The following is a 16,998-nucleotide window of genomic DNA, read 5'->3' as shown; positions in this document are numbered from 1 at the left end:
AGTTTACTGAAGTCTACTACACAAGGTCATTTATTTTTACTTCAGAAAAAGGGAGACAAGATATGTTGCCTCTTTCTTTGAATTATTGTTTACACTAGTATGCTGGTCACATACTATACTTTTCTGTGTACTAGACAGCTTCAAAAATTGCATGTGATGAGTGGGATTCAGAAAACTGTGTGACAGGGTAAATCAAGTCTGAAAACAGGACATACCAACAAAAACACGGACATCCTCTACACGGGTAAGTTGGGCCTAAACAGGAACGGACCAAAATAGGGACAGTTGAGAAGTCTGTATCCATGGTGCAAGTGTTTTGTGCACATGCATGTGTGCATTTGTTAAACGACCAGAATGCACATACATCAGAACTGAAGTCATCAATGCCAACATTCAACACACCGAGAAACTTGAAACTAAAGCCAATTGAGAAAGCAAAAAAATTATTTGGGTAAACAGAAGGCAAGAACCTGACCATACAAGCAGATGAAATGTGTCTGCTTAGTAGTAGTGTTAAGGAAAGGGATTTTGAAAATTAAGGTGCAGGGTATGATTACTACTACTTGCTAACCTTAATGCAAACTCTGTCCTTGCCTTTAATCCTGCACACAGCAACACTTATCTAGACAGCCAAACACACATGCACAATATACTACAGTACAACTATGCCTCCCCTTCACCCTATACTCACTCACACAAACACTCCTACCCCCTAATGCAGAAACCTTCAGAATAACTAAAGGTTTCAGCATTACCTTCCCAAACTCTCACTTTTCTCATTTAGAAATGTTCGATGTTCCTTTAACATGTCAACATTTTGATGAAAAGAAAGTACAGCTGTGTACACTTACTATAAATGTAGATGTTCGAGTGTATTCACTGTTGCAGTCATTACATTTGGGTAATCTGCTGACAGGTTGCCCTCAGTCGGCCTGATTAAAGTCTTGGGTCCTGCGTCGGTTGCTGTCCCTTCTTCCATGATGTCAGGTCGTCAGGGGTATAAAACATGCAGCCGACACCATTACATCAGTTTTTCTTGCCCCAAATGGGGAGCAAAATACCCCCCCCCACACACACACACACACACACATATATATATATATATATATATATATATATATATATACATATACATATATTAGAAACACAAAAATATACCTCCAAACAAAAGCAAATACACCAAAAAGGCTTTTAAGCATAGTAAAAGAAAGAAGAGGTATAGTAAAAGAAAAACAGGGGGCTGAAGGGAGGGTAACCAGGACTGCAACAGTGAATACACTCGAACATCTACATTTATGTTTAGTGTACACAACTGTACTATGCTCATCGTGTTTCACTGTTGCAGTCATTACATTTGGGTAGATTCCCAAAGCTAAGGTTGGGAGGATGAATTTATACAGCATTAGGAACAGCTATAAGGCCCTGCAAAACAGTAGTGGCAAAGCCAGCTCTGGATTTAAAGATTGGTAAGTGATAATACTTGGCGAAAGAATGGACTGAACTCCAGGTAGCAGCTTCTAGAATATCCCTGGTAGGAACACCTCTGAGAAAGGCTGCTTAAGTAGATGCAGTCCTGAGGGATAGGTTTTCCATGGTGCTTATAACAGAAATGAATACAATGGCTTATCCATATAGAAATAGTCTGCTTTGAAATAGCCTTTCCTTCTGCCTCTGCAGCAAATGCTACCAGCAGTTGTTCAGATTTTCTTTAAGATTTGGTCCTGTCCAGGTAGAATCTAAGTTGTCTGTGTACATCCAATGAATGCAGAATCCGCTCTCCCTTGTTCTGTGGATTGGGAAAGAAAGTTGGCAAATGAATGGACTGATTAAGAGCCACACTGGATACCACCTTGGCCATGAATGATGGATTGGTCTTGAGTGACACCCTGTCCGCATGAAAGATGATGAAAGGCTCCACTGCCATAAGGACCTGCAATTCAGATATCCTTCTAGCTGAAGTGATTGCTAAAAGGAAGGCTGTTTTTCAGGAAAGAAATGTTAAGTCTGCAGTTGGAGCTGGCTCGAAAGGAGGTACAGCGAGTTTCTCCAATACAAAGTTAAGGTCCCAGGCAGGGGTTGGAACTCTCCTGGGTGGTCTCAAGTTTTTTGTCCCTCTGAGATGCTGCTTTAGAAAAGGATGAGAGAAGAGGGGGGGGGGTCTGTGTTATAATGATCTGAAATGGCTGAGGCATGGATTTTTATGGAAGAAAAAGACAGGCCCTTGTGAAGCATCTCAGTTAAGTATTGCAAAATCTGAGGTAAATTGGGCACTGCTGTGCTCATCCCTTGAGATTGATTCCAGGCACAGAATCTTTTCCATTTCTCGGCATAAGATTTTCTAGTACTAGGTCTTCTCGCCTCCAAAATTACATCCATCACAGGTTTTCTGAGGGATGCTAAGGGGGAATTTAAATGATTAGCCAAGCTGCACGAATCAATCAATGTTTGGAGCGGAGGGTGCAGAATTTGGTTTGCTTGCTGAGACAGTAAGGAAGGTGTATGAGGCAGGTGCCATGGAGAAATGTGTGACACTGTGCAGGAGTGGGTACCAGTGTTGGCGAAGCCAGTCTGGAGCAATCAAAATCATTTTTGGTTTGTCCTGTTTGATTTTTAGTAGAACGTTTGAGAGCAAAGGCAGAGGAGGAAAGGCATAGACTGATAGGTTTTTCCAGTTGAAGGACAGGGCATCCACTTTCCAGGCTTTTTTGCGTTGAGTTCTTGTGCAAAATTTGTCCAACTGGTAGTTCTGGGGTAAGGCAAAAAGATCTATGTCTGGGCTCCACCATTTGCTTGTCAATATGTTGAAAATCCGTGGTTCCAGTTTCCATTCGTGAGGGTCCATGAGATTTCTGCTTAGTTCGTCTGCCAGAACATTCTGCTTTCCTGGCAGGAATTGAGCTTGTAGTTGTACTTGGTAGCTCAAAGCAGTGTTCCACAATGTCATGGCTAGTCTGCAGAGGGTGTAGGAAAGTGTACCCCCCTGCTTGTTTATGTACCACATAACTGTGGTGTTGTCCGTATTTATCAGTAACTGTCCTGGATGAAGGTAGTCCTTGAAGGCTGTCAGTGCATTCTCTACAGCTACTATTTCTTTTTGATTGATATAAAGGTGCATTTGTTTTGGGCTCCATTTGCCCTGAATGCACTTCCCTGCGAGATGAGCCCCCCCATGCATAGTCTGATGCATCTGTAGTTAGGGTCTGGGCGGCAGGGGGTGGTGTGAATGGCAGTCCCTTGTTTTGGTGGCAGGCCTCTGCCCACCATAGGAACTCTAGGTGCAGGCAGGGTATGATAGGAATCATTGTTTCCAGGCTGTGACAATGTTGACTCCATAAACCTTTTAAGTACCACTGAAGTTTCCTCATATGCAGTCTTGCATATGGAATTAGAAGAATGCAGGAGGCCATGAACCCCAAGGCATGCAGTACTTGCCTTGCAGATAGCAGGGTTTTTGTGGCCACCTATTTGAAGTAAGTCACCTAATGAATTTGCTTTTCTGGCATAAGGTAAGCCATCTGGGCAGTTGTATTCAAGCTTGCCCCAGGAATGTCATCTTTTGAGAAGGTACCAGTTGAGATTTCTTTTCGTTTATGGTGTACTCTAGACAGATTAGAACTCTTTTTACAAATGCCAGATGTTTTAGAAGAATGGTCTGGTTTTCTGCCTGAATTAGACAACCGTCCAGGTAAGGATATATTTGAATATTTTTTTGCCTACAAAATGCAATTACTGGAGCCAGGCACTTTGTGAATACCCTGGGCACAGTAGACAAGCCAAAGGGCAGTGCAGAGAACTGATCATGCATGCAGCCTGCTTTGAGGCGTAGGAATCTTCTGCAAGATTCCCTGATTGGAATATGCAGGTAAGCCTCTTTTAAGTTGAGAGTTGCCAACCAGGCATCCTTGCCTAACATAGGAAGTAACTGGTGAAGAGTCAGCGTCTTGAAGTTTGGAATGTCCAGGAAGGTGTTTAGAGTAGACAGGTCCAGAATTGGACGCCATGATTTGTCTTTTCTGGGTACCAGGAAAAGTCTAGAATAAAAACCTTGTCCCTTTTCCTCTTCTGAAACTAGGTGAATAGCCCCCATGTTTAGGAGGGAAAGTACTTGTTTCTGAGCCTCTGCCCACTGATTTGGGGGCAGGTCTGGCCATCCGTTTGGAGTTGGCAGCATGTGGAAATGAAATCTGTATCCCTGGGACACTATATTTAAAACCCATTTGTCCTGGGTTATAAGTTGCCAGTTTCTTGAATGAAGAGCCAGTTTTCCCCCCAAAGGGGTGGCTAAGAGGCAAGTGCTGGTAATTTAAAAGGGAAGTCATTGAGACCGTTTACCATAGGGTGGTGCCTTGTTGTTTCCAGATTTGGAAGTGGAAGCACCCCATTGCATAGTTTTGAAAGTCCCTTGGGACTAAAACCTGGTGCTTTTGGAATGTCTGGGTTTGACCGTAGTGGCTCTGGAGGGAGCTGGAAAGGACCAGTTCTTAGTAGATCAATGCCTACTAAATCTAGGAGGTTGCACTTGTAAGAAATCTTTCACAGTTTGCATAGATTTAGCTTGATCTTCCATCTATTTTAGAACTTCTTCAGCCTTATTGCCAAACAGGCGGTCCTGCTGTAAAGGAGCATCCAAAAGTTTTGCTTTAACATGATCAGGCAGAGATTGCTCCTTAAGCCAAGCATGCCTTCTAAGTACAGACCCAGTAACAGCAGCCCTACAAGAGGCCTCTAAAGAATCAAAACCACATTGCAAATCACGTTTGCCATCTTTTTCAGCTGAATGCAATAAATCCTGCAAATCTGTATTCTCCATACAGTCAGAAATTTATATCATTTTCTGTTTAAGCAGTCCCATGATATGCTGTTGATATTTTAGCATATGAAATTGACAGTTTAAAGCCCTGACTGCTAAGGCTGCAGAAGTATAAACATTTTTACCCCATCTATCTAGCACCCTGGAGTCTCTATATGAAGGGGTAGGATTTTTTGCAGTAGAAGCCTTAATGCCCTTGGGCCCCTGAGAAATGGTTTCAGGGTCCACAACAGGATTTTTGAAAATAAATTTGTGGGACTCAGGAACCCTGTAGTACCTGTCTGGTTTGCTAGGAGCTGGAGGTAAGGAATCAGGGGCCATACTAGATTCCGAAAACACATCATTAGCAATATCTAGTACAGGAGGTATAGTCAAAGGCCTATGCTGAGGAAGAAGAAGGAAATCCCCAAGCTTCTTTTTGGATTCAGAGAAATCCTGACTTTCCCAGTGGAAATGCTCCCTTAAGATATGTAAAGTTTCCCCAAAAGAGAAATCCTCAGACAGAGAAGCAGAGGGAATGGAATCCTCTGCATCAGAGTCCTCATAAGTAGGTATGGACAAATCCTGATCATTAGAAGAGTCAGAAGAAACAGAGTCCTGTTCAGAAGATTCATAGTCACATTCAATCCTAGGCCTCTTGGGGGGGGTGGCTACCCCTTGATTAGAGTAATTAAATCTTCAGCCATTTTGATCATTTGTTTTTTAGGCATAGGGGCCTGAACATGTGGCCTGGGCGTCAATTTTTTAGACATAGATCAAGATTTAGGCCTTAGCACTGAAGTTGGAGTCGGTTTAATATGCAAGTCTGTAGGCCTGAATACACCCTCAGAAGCCGGTGCCTGCTCAGCGGCTCTGGACCCATCCAAGGTAGAGACATCCACGGGTTCCATATGGGAAGTATCTTGCGGCATACCGGACTCCGAATGGGTCTCAGTAGAGGCCTGCGAATCAGAAGTACCAGGTATCAGGGGCTGCAAAAGCACCTCACTGAGTACCGGTAAACTGGCGACTGGCTTAGGAGAAGCGTCAGCGGCCGTTTTGGACCTCAACGGCCTGTCTCTGTCTTTTTCTTTGCGTTTTTTCGGTATTCATGTAGTCGGATGGCTAACCAACATCATTTCTGGATAATTAAACCGAGAATCTAAATATTTTGAAGCAAAAATGTACCGACGATGGATAGTGCCCTGATTAAATAAAGCACAAAACCGACAGCAAGACACTTCGTGGTCAGGGCCTAGGCAAGGAATACAGTACAAATGAAAATCCTTATGATGTATTTGCTTCCCACAAGTAATACAATTATTAACTTTTACTGACATCGGTAAGGAGCAAGAAAAAGTTTCCCCAATGAGTATTTAGCTTTTAGTTGAAGACTTTGGTTCTGAAACTCGAAAACAAAAATTTCAGGAGTTGGCCGACTGGCACTTGTGAACTGCTTCTGCTCTGGGCACCGCACAGCAAGAAAGACTGATGTAATGGCGTCTGCTGCATGTTTTATACCCCTGATGACCTGATGTCATGGAAGAAGGGAAAGCAACTGACGCAGGACCCAAGACTTTGTTAATCAGGCTGACTGAGGGCAACCTGCCAGCAGATTACCCAAATGTAATGACTGCAACAGTGAAACACGATGAACATCAATCCATTGCATTAACAGTCCATTCACTCTGTTAATCAGACAATTCAGTACAGTGAATGACATCCGTATATTCAACATTCCACTTTAAAAGGGCATTCCCAGATGACAAACAATGAGGTTCAATAAATAAATGACAGCACAAAGAAAGAAAGAGAGAGAATGTGGTCTATGCCTCTGTTGGGTCACTCAAAGAGAGTTAAGAAACAACCCTATTAGTCTTAGAAAGTACTGTATGTAAAAGGATTCTGAGAACAGGGACACGGCAGCTACCCTCTATGAAAAGGCAGGACTAGTAGCTTTTAATGGAGCTGCAGAAGCCACACTGTTAGCTTTAATGACTGAAAACCTGGCTGGGATTTGCCTAGAAAGTTAAGTGGCAGCCTCATGACAGGCTGCATAATAGTGGCATCTTCAAAAAAAATGAGCTTAGGAAGGGGAGCCAGGAACATTTGCATTCGTTGGAGATACACGGATTGCACACTGGTTTGGCCCTCAAGAAAAATCTCTCCTGTCACTAAGGGAACAGGGACCATTCTTGAGGTATAAAAAGACAAAAGACACCATTTAACAACTGTACTCTGCCTTGATATGGTTCCTGTCATTAGATATGGTTCATGTCATTAAAACGTGTTTCAAATTAATATTCCACTACTGCATTACCACAGACTCCTGATGCAAGAGGTGGCATAGATATTCCTGAATGCAGCAATGCAACAACTACTTCTTCCACTTCTATCACTTTTATTTGATAAAACTCCAAAGGTGACCAAACAAAAAAGAACAACCTGCTTATTTAATGCCCTCCCACACACTATAATGCAGAAGATCCTACGATGACCGATGCCTGAGACATTTGTAGCTGGAATGGGCTTCCTGATAGAAGGCTGGTGGGCTACAACCATTCCTGTAGAAGCAAAGTAGCACCTCTGGAAATCACTAGACCTTAACTATCTACTGGAATATTCTCGTGTCAAATCTGATACGAGGAAGCACAAAAACTGAAGCTGCCACAAGGCCTACGGCTTCAAGACAAGTCCATACTGTCACAGACTGAAATGACATTACAGATGCAACCACTTAGCGAAGAAAAAAATATTCTGTTCTAGGACAGGGAAGCCAAAAATAGAGAAGTGTTTAAGATACGTCCACTTCAGTATCTTGCATTAAGAGAAAGTGAGAGAGACTTTGCAAAGTTCACTTTGATCCCCAAGGAGATGAAGAATTTAAGCAGAGGCTTCATGTATGTTCACCAGATCAATTTTTAAATGAGAGAGCTGCTAGATATGGGCATATTGTGGTTTCCTGTAGCCTCTGTTGAGGTGTTAATATGGACATGCACTTACAAAACACTGTAGGGACAGAGGTGAGACCACACAGTGGTGTCCTGAAATATTAATGACCAGTTCCAGTTTGTAAGTACAAAAATCTTCACAGCCATAAGCTTTTCATGTTTGGTGAAACCTCATGTGTGGCTACTGTCTTTACAAGTAGTAACGCAATCCTTCTTGCTTTTGATGGGACAGAAAATTCAATAAGAATAATGATGGGATTTGGAGAGATGAAAGAAAGGAGACAGACCCTCTGGATACTATTTCCCTAAACCACTTACTTTTGATAATTTGTTTCCCCATGTCTACAGGTCGAAGGGGAAATGAACTTAAAAATCTTCATGGTAAAAGCACAATGCAGTCATAAGCACCTGTCTGAAATACTGCAATGACTTACAGAGAATAAAAACACAATGACTTACTGACAAAATGTAGAGATTGTTCTATAATACAGAAAACATTACAATATGTAAAAAAATTATTAACTGGCAACAAAACAGCATGTTGTAGCAAACTCATCAATCAAAACTACAGAAGGTAGACAATAAGGAAAATAAATGGCATCAAGGTCTTAAAGGAATAAATCCAGAGAGAAGAAAGCTGCACACATGTTCACATATCACTGTTTCATTCTAAAAGGAAAATGTTTCCAAACTGAAAAGGAAGAAATATTCATCTCAATAAGATTTCATACCCCCAGATAAACAGAAAGGACCGATGTTATGCAGTTAAGTCCCTGAGTACTTGATTTGCAGTACTAAAATGAAAATCAAACAAATCAGTCATGTGATAGTGCTCAGATAATGAATTAACTAATTTACAAAATATATTACCCTTGTTTACTTCAGTTAATTTTCTTAAAACTATCAAACCAAAGTCTGCAACACTGACAACCCCTATGCATCACAACTAAATTAAAAGCAACAATAATTAAATCATTCAGAATGAAAGGTACACTGAACACTATATTGCCTATCTTAACATGCTTCTGAACTTTACCAGTTCTCCGTAATTATCACATTTAAATATTTATATCTACGTCAAATGAAACATTACAGCACTGAAAACATACAGTGCTTAGTAATACTTAACACTATAACCAATCTCACTGTACTAAGAGTAACACAGAAAGCATATCAGTGACATCACTTCCTGTTTGATAACACTAAAAGAAGGAATCAGTGAAAGGCACACGTAACCATACAACACATTAATTTTATGCAATTATTGTATATATCATCTTCTTTTTGCAATGTTTTAGCATGTTAAGATCTGTACTGTCCTGCATTAAACTGTGTATATAACTAAACATGCTCAGTTTATGTAGACTGTATATACTGCCTTCCTTTCACAATGTTTTAGCATGTTAATGTTCAGCATTCTCCAATTAATTTAATATGCAATTTGTCTTTACTGTATATCTTGTAAAATTGTCAGTGAGTCATGGCTGAAAAGAATCATTTGACAAGCCTGCCTACCCAATCAAAAATTGAAATTAAAAAATAAGACTGCACATTAAGATACAATTCGAAAAGTATTTCCCTGAACAGCCAGATAACTAGTATAATTAAATTAGGAAACTAGTAAGTTTAGCATTCCCAACTACCTACAAAAGATGAGCCTACACAGTGCAGCTTAGAGGGCACAAAACTATGCATAGCAGAAGAAGGCATTCAAGCATGCAACACAACACAGCCACAACTATACAACTAAAGAGGTCTACAAATTCAAGTCAAGGGTGCTATTAAAAATGCAGTCTTCAAAATGTCAATTCATGTTTACGTTATGATGGCAAGTTGCATCTTAAAACCCCATCATGGTTTAAAAAAGTCAAATTTCATTACGTTTCTTCCCTGCTCTCATTTTACTTCCACATCTGCCAACCATCAGCTCTCCCTTTCTTTGGAGCCACCATCCAGGTGATCATGGGTTTTTGCATACTTCACCTACCTTGTTACCTACGTGGCAGCATGACTGCTTGCAATGTCAGAGCTTCCCACACGTACTTTTCTGAGAAGATGCAACCCTGCTCACTACAGCATATGCTGCTTGGTAGGCATGCAAGTTTCAGCCCTTCTCTTTGCCTTTCCAACAACATTCAGCATCTGCTGGATATTGGTGTTGCAGCTGACAAGGGTATCTCTCTCGCTTCCAGAAGGGGTGATTCAGTATTGACTGTTCAACTTGCATCCTCCTCTTATAATTCATCCAGCTTCAATCACAGCTTTATCCTTCTGTGTCATGATGTTGAAGTTCTCCCTAAACTAATCCGTGGTGATAAGATTAATTCTGAATCCGTACTAGTCAACCTGCTTCTTATATTTTATCAATTTTATTTACCTTTCAACAGAGCTGTCAAAACTGCCTCGTCAATATCTTTATGTTCTTCTGATCCAATATGAAAGACTGTGATCTGGAAAAAAAAAATCTGCTTCAAAATTTGCCACAACATTGGACTGCCTTGCAGTAGATTACAACTTTTAAGAAGTTTTACAAAGCTTGCAGCCACCAGAAATGTCTGAGAAGTAATTCACAAGAAATCCTATGATGCAATTTCATTACTGTTCTCTTGCTACATATGTAAATCAATCTGTATTACAATGGGACTCTATTAAAAGAAGACATGATATGCTACAGGAGATCATCTAAATTCACTAATTTGGCTCTCTGTGCAACTTTTCCACCTTTTTCAATTATAATCTCTTCCAGGTAGCTACAGATATATCAATAAACTACAGCAGTTTCAAAATAGCAAATGACACACACACACACACACACACACACACACACACACACACACACACAAGCGCGTCCTTGTCCTCACTAGTATTTAACTTGCATGGGTTAATACTCTGCTCCAAACAGCATTTCTGTCTCAGAATAGTGGTCTGGGTAAGACACTTCTATGCATACCCCATCCCAGCAACTCTACCAGCCACAAGTCTGTGGAAAGGTCTTTTCAAACGATCAAGAATTTTTCAATTCCTCCTACAGCATCTGGTACTAACCATAGAGAAGAGACAGAGTGCTGCACAGAGGGATTATCCCAAGTGAGTGAGGGGACCCAGAGAGTTTATCCTTCTCTAAGGAAAGGGTTGAGACCAGGAGAACTTCCAGTTACAAAAAGCTCTCCTTCAGGCTATTACAGACATACTCTTCTCCCTTAAAACCATACATTATATGTAACTGATCTGTGAAAGAGGCTGAATGGGGAACCTTCACCCCCACAACCCATCCAGGCAGTACCACTACCAAAATGAAAAAAAAAAAAGATAACAATGTTTGGTAACTGGGATAGTAGGCTGACCACAATAGAACCATTTCAGCCACACTGTATAGGAAACAATGATAACAACAAAAAAAATCTTACAAGGATGCAACTTCAGTAAAAATAAAGACAATAACAATGGAACATTTAGGTAACTTGTACTCAGTTAGACAGAGGTCAAACTGGTACCATAAACGCAATACAGCATACAATAATATTTAATCATACCAGATAAGGTTTCAAAACACAGTAAAAATACATGCTGAAAAAGCAGTCAAGATGTAATTTAGGCTAAATGAGTAGGAGAACTTAGGTGGCAGGTGTTGGGAAAGTAGAAACAGAAAGCTCTTTTCTTCAGAAACAGTTTAGGTTTAGACAGAAGCATGAAGCTGCTTTCCCTCATAATGAACAGATCTGGGAAGCGAGTGCTTTTGTGTTCTGCTCTGCCTTTGCAGGTGCAAAAGACTATTCTTAATATCCGGAGGCAAAACATCCACATTCATTAATGTGAAGGCACGACATCTGAAAGGTAAAAAGGTTGGGGGGTGTTGAAGAGCTGAGGGAAATTGTTAGCTTCTGGCACAAGGCAGAAAGGGGTAACTTGTAACAGCAACTTAGATCAGAGTTGAAAAATGTCAAACTTGAGCGTTTTGCATTTAAGCTTAAACAGTAGGTAGCTTGTGTGCTCTCGGATGGGGAACCAGTTAGGTCAGGAGAAAGATATACAATGATGCTCAAACTTAGATGAAAGAAGGATAAATGTATAAATACGGTCATGAAAGCACTTTTAAATATTTTTTGTTCCGAGTTGCAGCATAGGTGAAGAAAGGAAGTCTACATTACATTTGGGCTTGTAGAATATCCTTCCATATGGCTCCACAGGTTTTTGGGTGTGAGGAATTTAGAAAGACTGCAGCAGATAAATAACCCTAGCTGATTTTGTTTTTAAGGTAACTAATCTGGAAACACAAAGTCTAGAGTCAATGTAAAGACGAAGACCTCTGCAGTCTAGCTCAGTAAACAAAGTTTTACTTCTAAATTAAAATAAACTGCAGAGTAAATAGGCAGGTTCTTTTTTCTTTTTAAATTATACCTTTAGCATAAGGTTTCCCCTTAAGCTATGCCCATTTTTAGAGAAATGCCATAAAGTACATGCTTCAAGGAATCTGCTACACAAGTACATTTTTAATTACACGAAGACATTTTAGATGCAGTGTTAAAAACAGTAACTTTCTTTTCATCATGTTCTAAATACATGTTTTGAAACACGGAAGCAGCCTGCTGGTAATCTGCATTGACACATCACCATTCTTTTTATTTTTTTCATACTTTTATTCTTATGTGATCACTGTACTTAACAGGTCCAGACACACTTTTCAGCCATGACCAGGAGCCTGAAGTAAACCACATCAATATCATATGCTATAAAAGGGAACACATCACAATATCAACAGGACTTCAACTTGCATATCAAGAGAGAAAGATTATGCACTGCAGTTGCAAGTCAGCATCAGATACCTATATGTCTGCCTCTCACACACACACACACACACACACATAATACATAGGATCTATATCAATTCCTTAATGCAGACTGCATCAAGAACGGATATAACTTCCATACTGAAACATAAAACCCTGAAAAGTACAGTTTTGTACCTACCATAAATGTAGATGTCCGAGAGGTATGCATCTGCAGTCCTAACAAATGGGTTGTCCTGCCTCAGGCAGCCCTTCGGTCGGCCGGATTCCAAAGTCTGGGTCTGGCCTTGGCTGATGTCGCGCTTCACCCGACGTCATAGCTGCTGTTAACCGGGTATAAAGGCATCAGCCGACGCCATTTTCCTCAGTGTTTCTTGCCCCAGATGCCAGGTGCCCTCTAGGAAGGCTAAATTTGGATAAATGCAAATGTTTCCAAACAATAGAGAGCAAATAGAAATAAACATGTATATACATATATACAAACAAATACACCATAATAGATTCCCCCAGCTAGCTACAAGATGGGCAAATACCCTAGGAGTACCACAGAGGGGAAGGAGGGTGGGTAATCCTGACTGCAGATGCATACCTCTCGGACATCTACATTTATGGTAGGTACAAAACTGTACTATGTCCTTCAAGGATGCATCTGCAGTCCTAACAAATGGGTAGAATACCATAGCCAAACTGGGGAGGAGGTACTAAGAAGATTATGGTGTAGTTAAGATCCCTTGCAAAACAGCAGTGGCAAAACCTGCTCGGGATCTGGAGTATAAAGGTAGATTATAATGCTTGGCAAATGTATGCACGGAGCTCCAAGTAGCAGCCTCTAAAATGTCTTTGGTAGCCACTCCTTGTAAAAAAGCTGTAGTAGTGGCTGTAGCCCTTGTGGAGTGAGGTCTGATGTTTTCTGGAGTTGCCTTTCCATGATAAGAGTAACAAAATCTAATGCAATTTCCTATCCATTTTGAGATTGTCTGTTTTGAAATTGCTTTTCCTTCCATTCCTGTTGCATATGCTACCAGAAGCTGGTCAGTTTTCCTATTGTTCTTGGTTCTGTCCAGGTAGTAGCGCAATTGCCTATGTACATCCAAGGTATGCAGTAGTCTTTCCCCCCTGTTCTGTGGGTTGGGGAAGAATGTAGGTAGGTGGATTGCTTGGTTTAATGATACCCTGGAGACCACCTTTGGCATAAAAGTAGGATTAGTTCTCATGGACACTCTATCCTGATGGAAGATAAGGAAGGGCTGTACTGCCATTAATGCCTGTAATTCAGAAACCCTTCTTGCTGAAGTGATTGCAAGCAGGAAAGCAGTTTTCCAAGATAAGTACTGTAATTCTGCTGTTGCTGCTGGTTCAAAAGGGGGAAGTGTCAACTTTTCTAACACAAAGTTCAAGTCCCATGTAGGCAATGGTGGCTTCCTTGGTGGCTTTACATTTTTAATTCCTCTCAGGAACTGCCTGAGTAGAGGATGAGAAAAGACTGGAGGATCCATGTTGTATTCTGCTGAAATAGCTGACGATGAATCTTAATGGAGGAGTAGGACAGGCCATTGTGGAAAAGCTCTGCTAAGTATTCCAGGATGTTAGCTATGTTTGCCAGTGATACATTTTCTCCTTTTGCTGCACTCCAAATGAGATATCTTTTCCATTTTGCTGAATAAGTTTTTCTTGTTGAGGGTCTGCGAGCCTCCAAGATAATGTCTTTAACCCTTTGAGATAAATCTGGGTTATTTTGTCTTATGCACGTTCCAAGCAGCTAGCTGCAGTGTTTTCAAGTTTGGATGCAGGATTTTGAAGTTGTTCTGTGTTAGCAGTAAAGGAACTAGGGGTAGAGGCCATGCATGTTCCCGAGACATACTCCTCAGTAGTGGGTACCAATGCTGCCTCAGCCAGTCTGGAGCTATCAGGATGATCCTTGGGTGATCTTCTTTGATCTTCAGTAGCACCTTGTGCATCAAAGGAAGAGGTGGGAATGCATATGCTGTCAGGTTTTCCCAACTGAAAGATAGGGAGTCCACCTTCCAAGCAAGTGGGTGGTATGTCCTTGTGCAGAATTTTTTCAATTGGCGGTTGTGTGGGGATGCGAATAAGTCTATTTCTGGTAGTCCCCATTTCCTTGTAATGGATTTGAAGATGTCTGGATGCAGCATCCATTTGTGGGCATCCGTGGTAGTTCTGCTTAAGATGTCTGCTAGTATATTTTCTTTTCCTGGTACAAATATTGCCTGGAGCTGAATGTTGAGGTTCAGGGCCACATTCCAGAGGTCCATTGCCATCCGGCATAGAGGATATGAATGTGTGCCTCCCTGTTTGTTGATATACCACATAACTGTGGTGTTGTCCGTCCTTATCAGCAAATGACCCTGTTGAAGAAACGGTCTGAATGTCTGAATTGCCAGTTTTACTGCCAGCATCTCTTTTTGATTTATGTGTAGGTTCAGCTGCTCTTGAGTCCATAAGCCTTGTATGCACTTGTCCAGCATGTGTGCCCCGCAACCGAGGTCTGAGGCGTCCGTGGTGATAGTCTGGCTTGGGTGAGGGCTGTGGAAGGGCAGTCCTTTGTTCAATTGACAGGCCTGAGACCACCATCGGAATTCTTGCTTCAGGCATGGAATTATTGGAATTTGGGTTTCTAGGCTGTGCTTGTGCTGAGACCATAAATTCCTTAGGTACCATTGCAACTTCCTCATATGTAGTCTGGCATGTGGAATCAATATTATGCAGGATGCCATGTAACCCAGGGCTTGCAGGACTTTCCTTGCTGTAAGCTGGTTCTGCGTTGTTAATGCCATGAAATGGTAGGTGCTTCTGCTTTTCTGCTGTGAGGAATGCCATTTGGTTTGATGTGTCCAGTTCTGCACCCAAGAAAGTTATCCTTTGGGATGGTATCAGCCTTGACTTTTTTATGTTGACTGTGTATCCCAGGGCTTGCAATAGGTGAATGACCTTTCTCAAATCTTTTGTTAATTTGTTTTTGTTGTCCGCTTGTAACAGGCAGTCGTCCAGGTATGGGTAAATTTGAATTCCCTGAAGCCTGCAATGAGGAATTACTGATGCCAGGCATTTCGTGAATACTCTGGGCGCAGTAGATAAGCCAAAAGGCAATGCTGAGAATTGATAATGCTCTGATCCTGCAAGGAATCTGAGGTATCTTCTGCAATTTGGTCGTATGGGGACGTGCAGGTATGCCTCCTTGAGATCTAGAGTTACCAGCCAAGACTCCTTGCCCAGCATGGGAAGAAGCTGCTGTAGGGTCAGCATCTTGAATTTTGGAACAATGAGATATGTGTTCAGAGCGGACAGGTTGAGAATAGGTCTCCATTGGTTTTCCTTTCTTGGCACCAGGAAAAGTCTGGAGTAAAATCCTTGTAATCCACAGTCCACGGTAAAGCAAACGACACTGCAACAAAATAGCGTATACTCTTTAATTATCCGCTTTCCAATTGTCTCCATACAGGAATCCTTTATTTGGGACACGTGGCATTTTTTAAAAAGAATCAACCATTTACTTATCACCCAAGGTTTGAACCCTAGTAAGCAAATCATGTTTACACTAGATGTGGTTTCTTTATTCACATGTATTCCCCATTATGAAGGGGTAGAAGCCATTCGGAATTTTTTATCTATTAGTTGTCCGAATTTTTCTAATGACATGGTTTCATTAGTTTGTAGGTTATTGGAAGTTATTTTGGAGAATAACTTTTTTTTGTTTGAAAAAACATACTATAGACAAAAAAGGGGGGTAGCCATGGGGTCATCGGCAGCCCCGGCTTATGCCAATATGGTTATGTCATGGTGGGAGAAGCAATTTTTTCCCATCCTGACTAGTAAATATACTATTTCCTTTTTTTGTCGGTTTATGGATGACCTATTTTTTATTATTGAAGGTGACAGTTCTACTGTTGACAAAATTCTTACTGATATTAATTCTTTTTCCCATTATTTAAAATTTACTATGGGAACAATGGGGTTAGATGTCAATTTCCTAGATGTTTCCCTTAAATGGGATTTTGACGACAATAGATTACATAGTCGTATTTTTCGGAAAAGAACATTCAATAATGGGTACTTGCACTACAGAAGTGGCCACCCTAAGTATATGAAAAATAATATTCCAAGAGGGCAATTCATTCGTGCAAGTCGCATGACCTCTAAGGATGCCGACTTGGTTCAAGAGTTTAGTTTAATCACCTCTCTATTTGTTAATAGAGGTTATGACCAAACAACCCTTGCCCATACCATTACCGAAATTTGGTCAAAAAGGGAGAGTAAATATTTTCCATTATTAAATTTAAAATTGGCTGATTCACATAGTTCAACCAAAAGTGACATAGATAGGGATGTGAATGTTAATCTGATTTGCTCATTGGAAATGAGTTCGGATAGCCGTAATATTCAAAATATTATAAATCAAAATTGGAAGATTATAAAAGGAAATTCGGAAATTTTCCGTGTTTTGGGACAAAAA

General features: G+C 40.9%; 1 protein-coding gene across 1 annotated transcript in view; it reads right to left on the bottom strand.

Annotated features, from left to right (window-relative positions):
• TRPM7 (transient receptor potential cation channel subfamily M member 7) overlaps positions 1–16,998 on the bottom strand; it is a 1,848,525-nt gene that overhangs the window by 1,564,984 nt on the left and 266,543 nt on the right. Inside the window, exon 8 of the mRNA XM_044076371.1 lies at positions 10,118–10,190. Within this exon, the coding sequence (XP_043932306.1) occupies positions 10,118–10,190 (73 nt within the window). The remainder of the gene's footprint in view (positions 1–10,117; positions 10,191–16,998) is intronic.

The sequence above is a fragment of the Protopterus annectens genome, chromosome 7.part0, assembly GCF_019279795.1.
Source record: "Protopterus annectens isolate FY-2018-M chromosome 7.part0, PAN1.0, whole genome shotgun sequence".
NCBI lineage: Eukaryota > Metazoa > Chordata > Ceratodontiformes > Protopteridae > Protopterus > Protopterus annectens.
The sequence above is the reverse complement of the archived record's forward strand: the minus strand, read 5'-3'. Positions and strand labels throughout refer to the sequence as shown.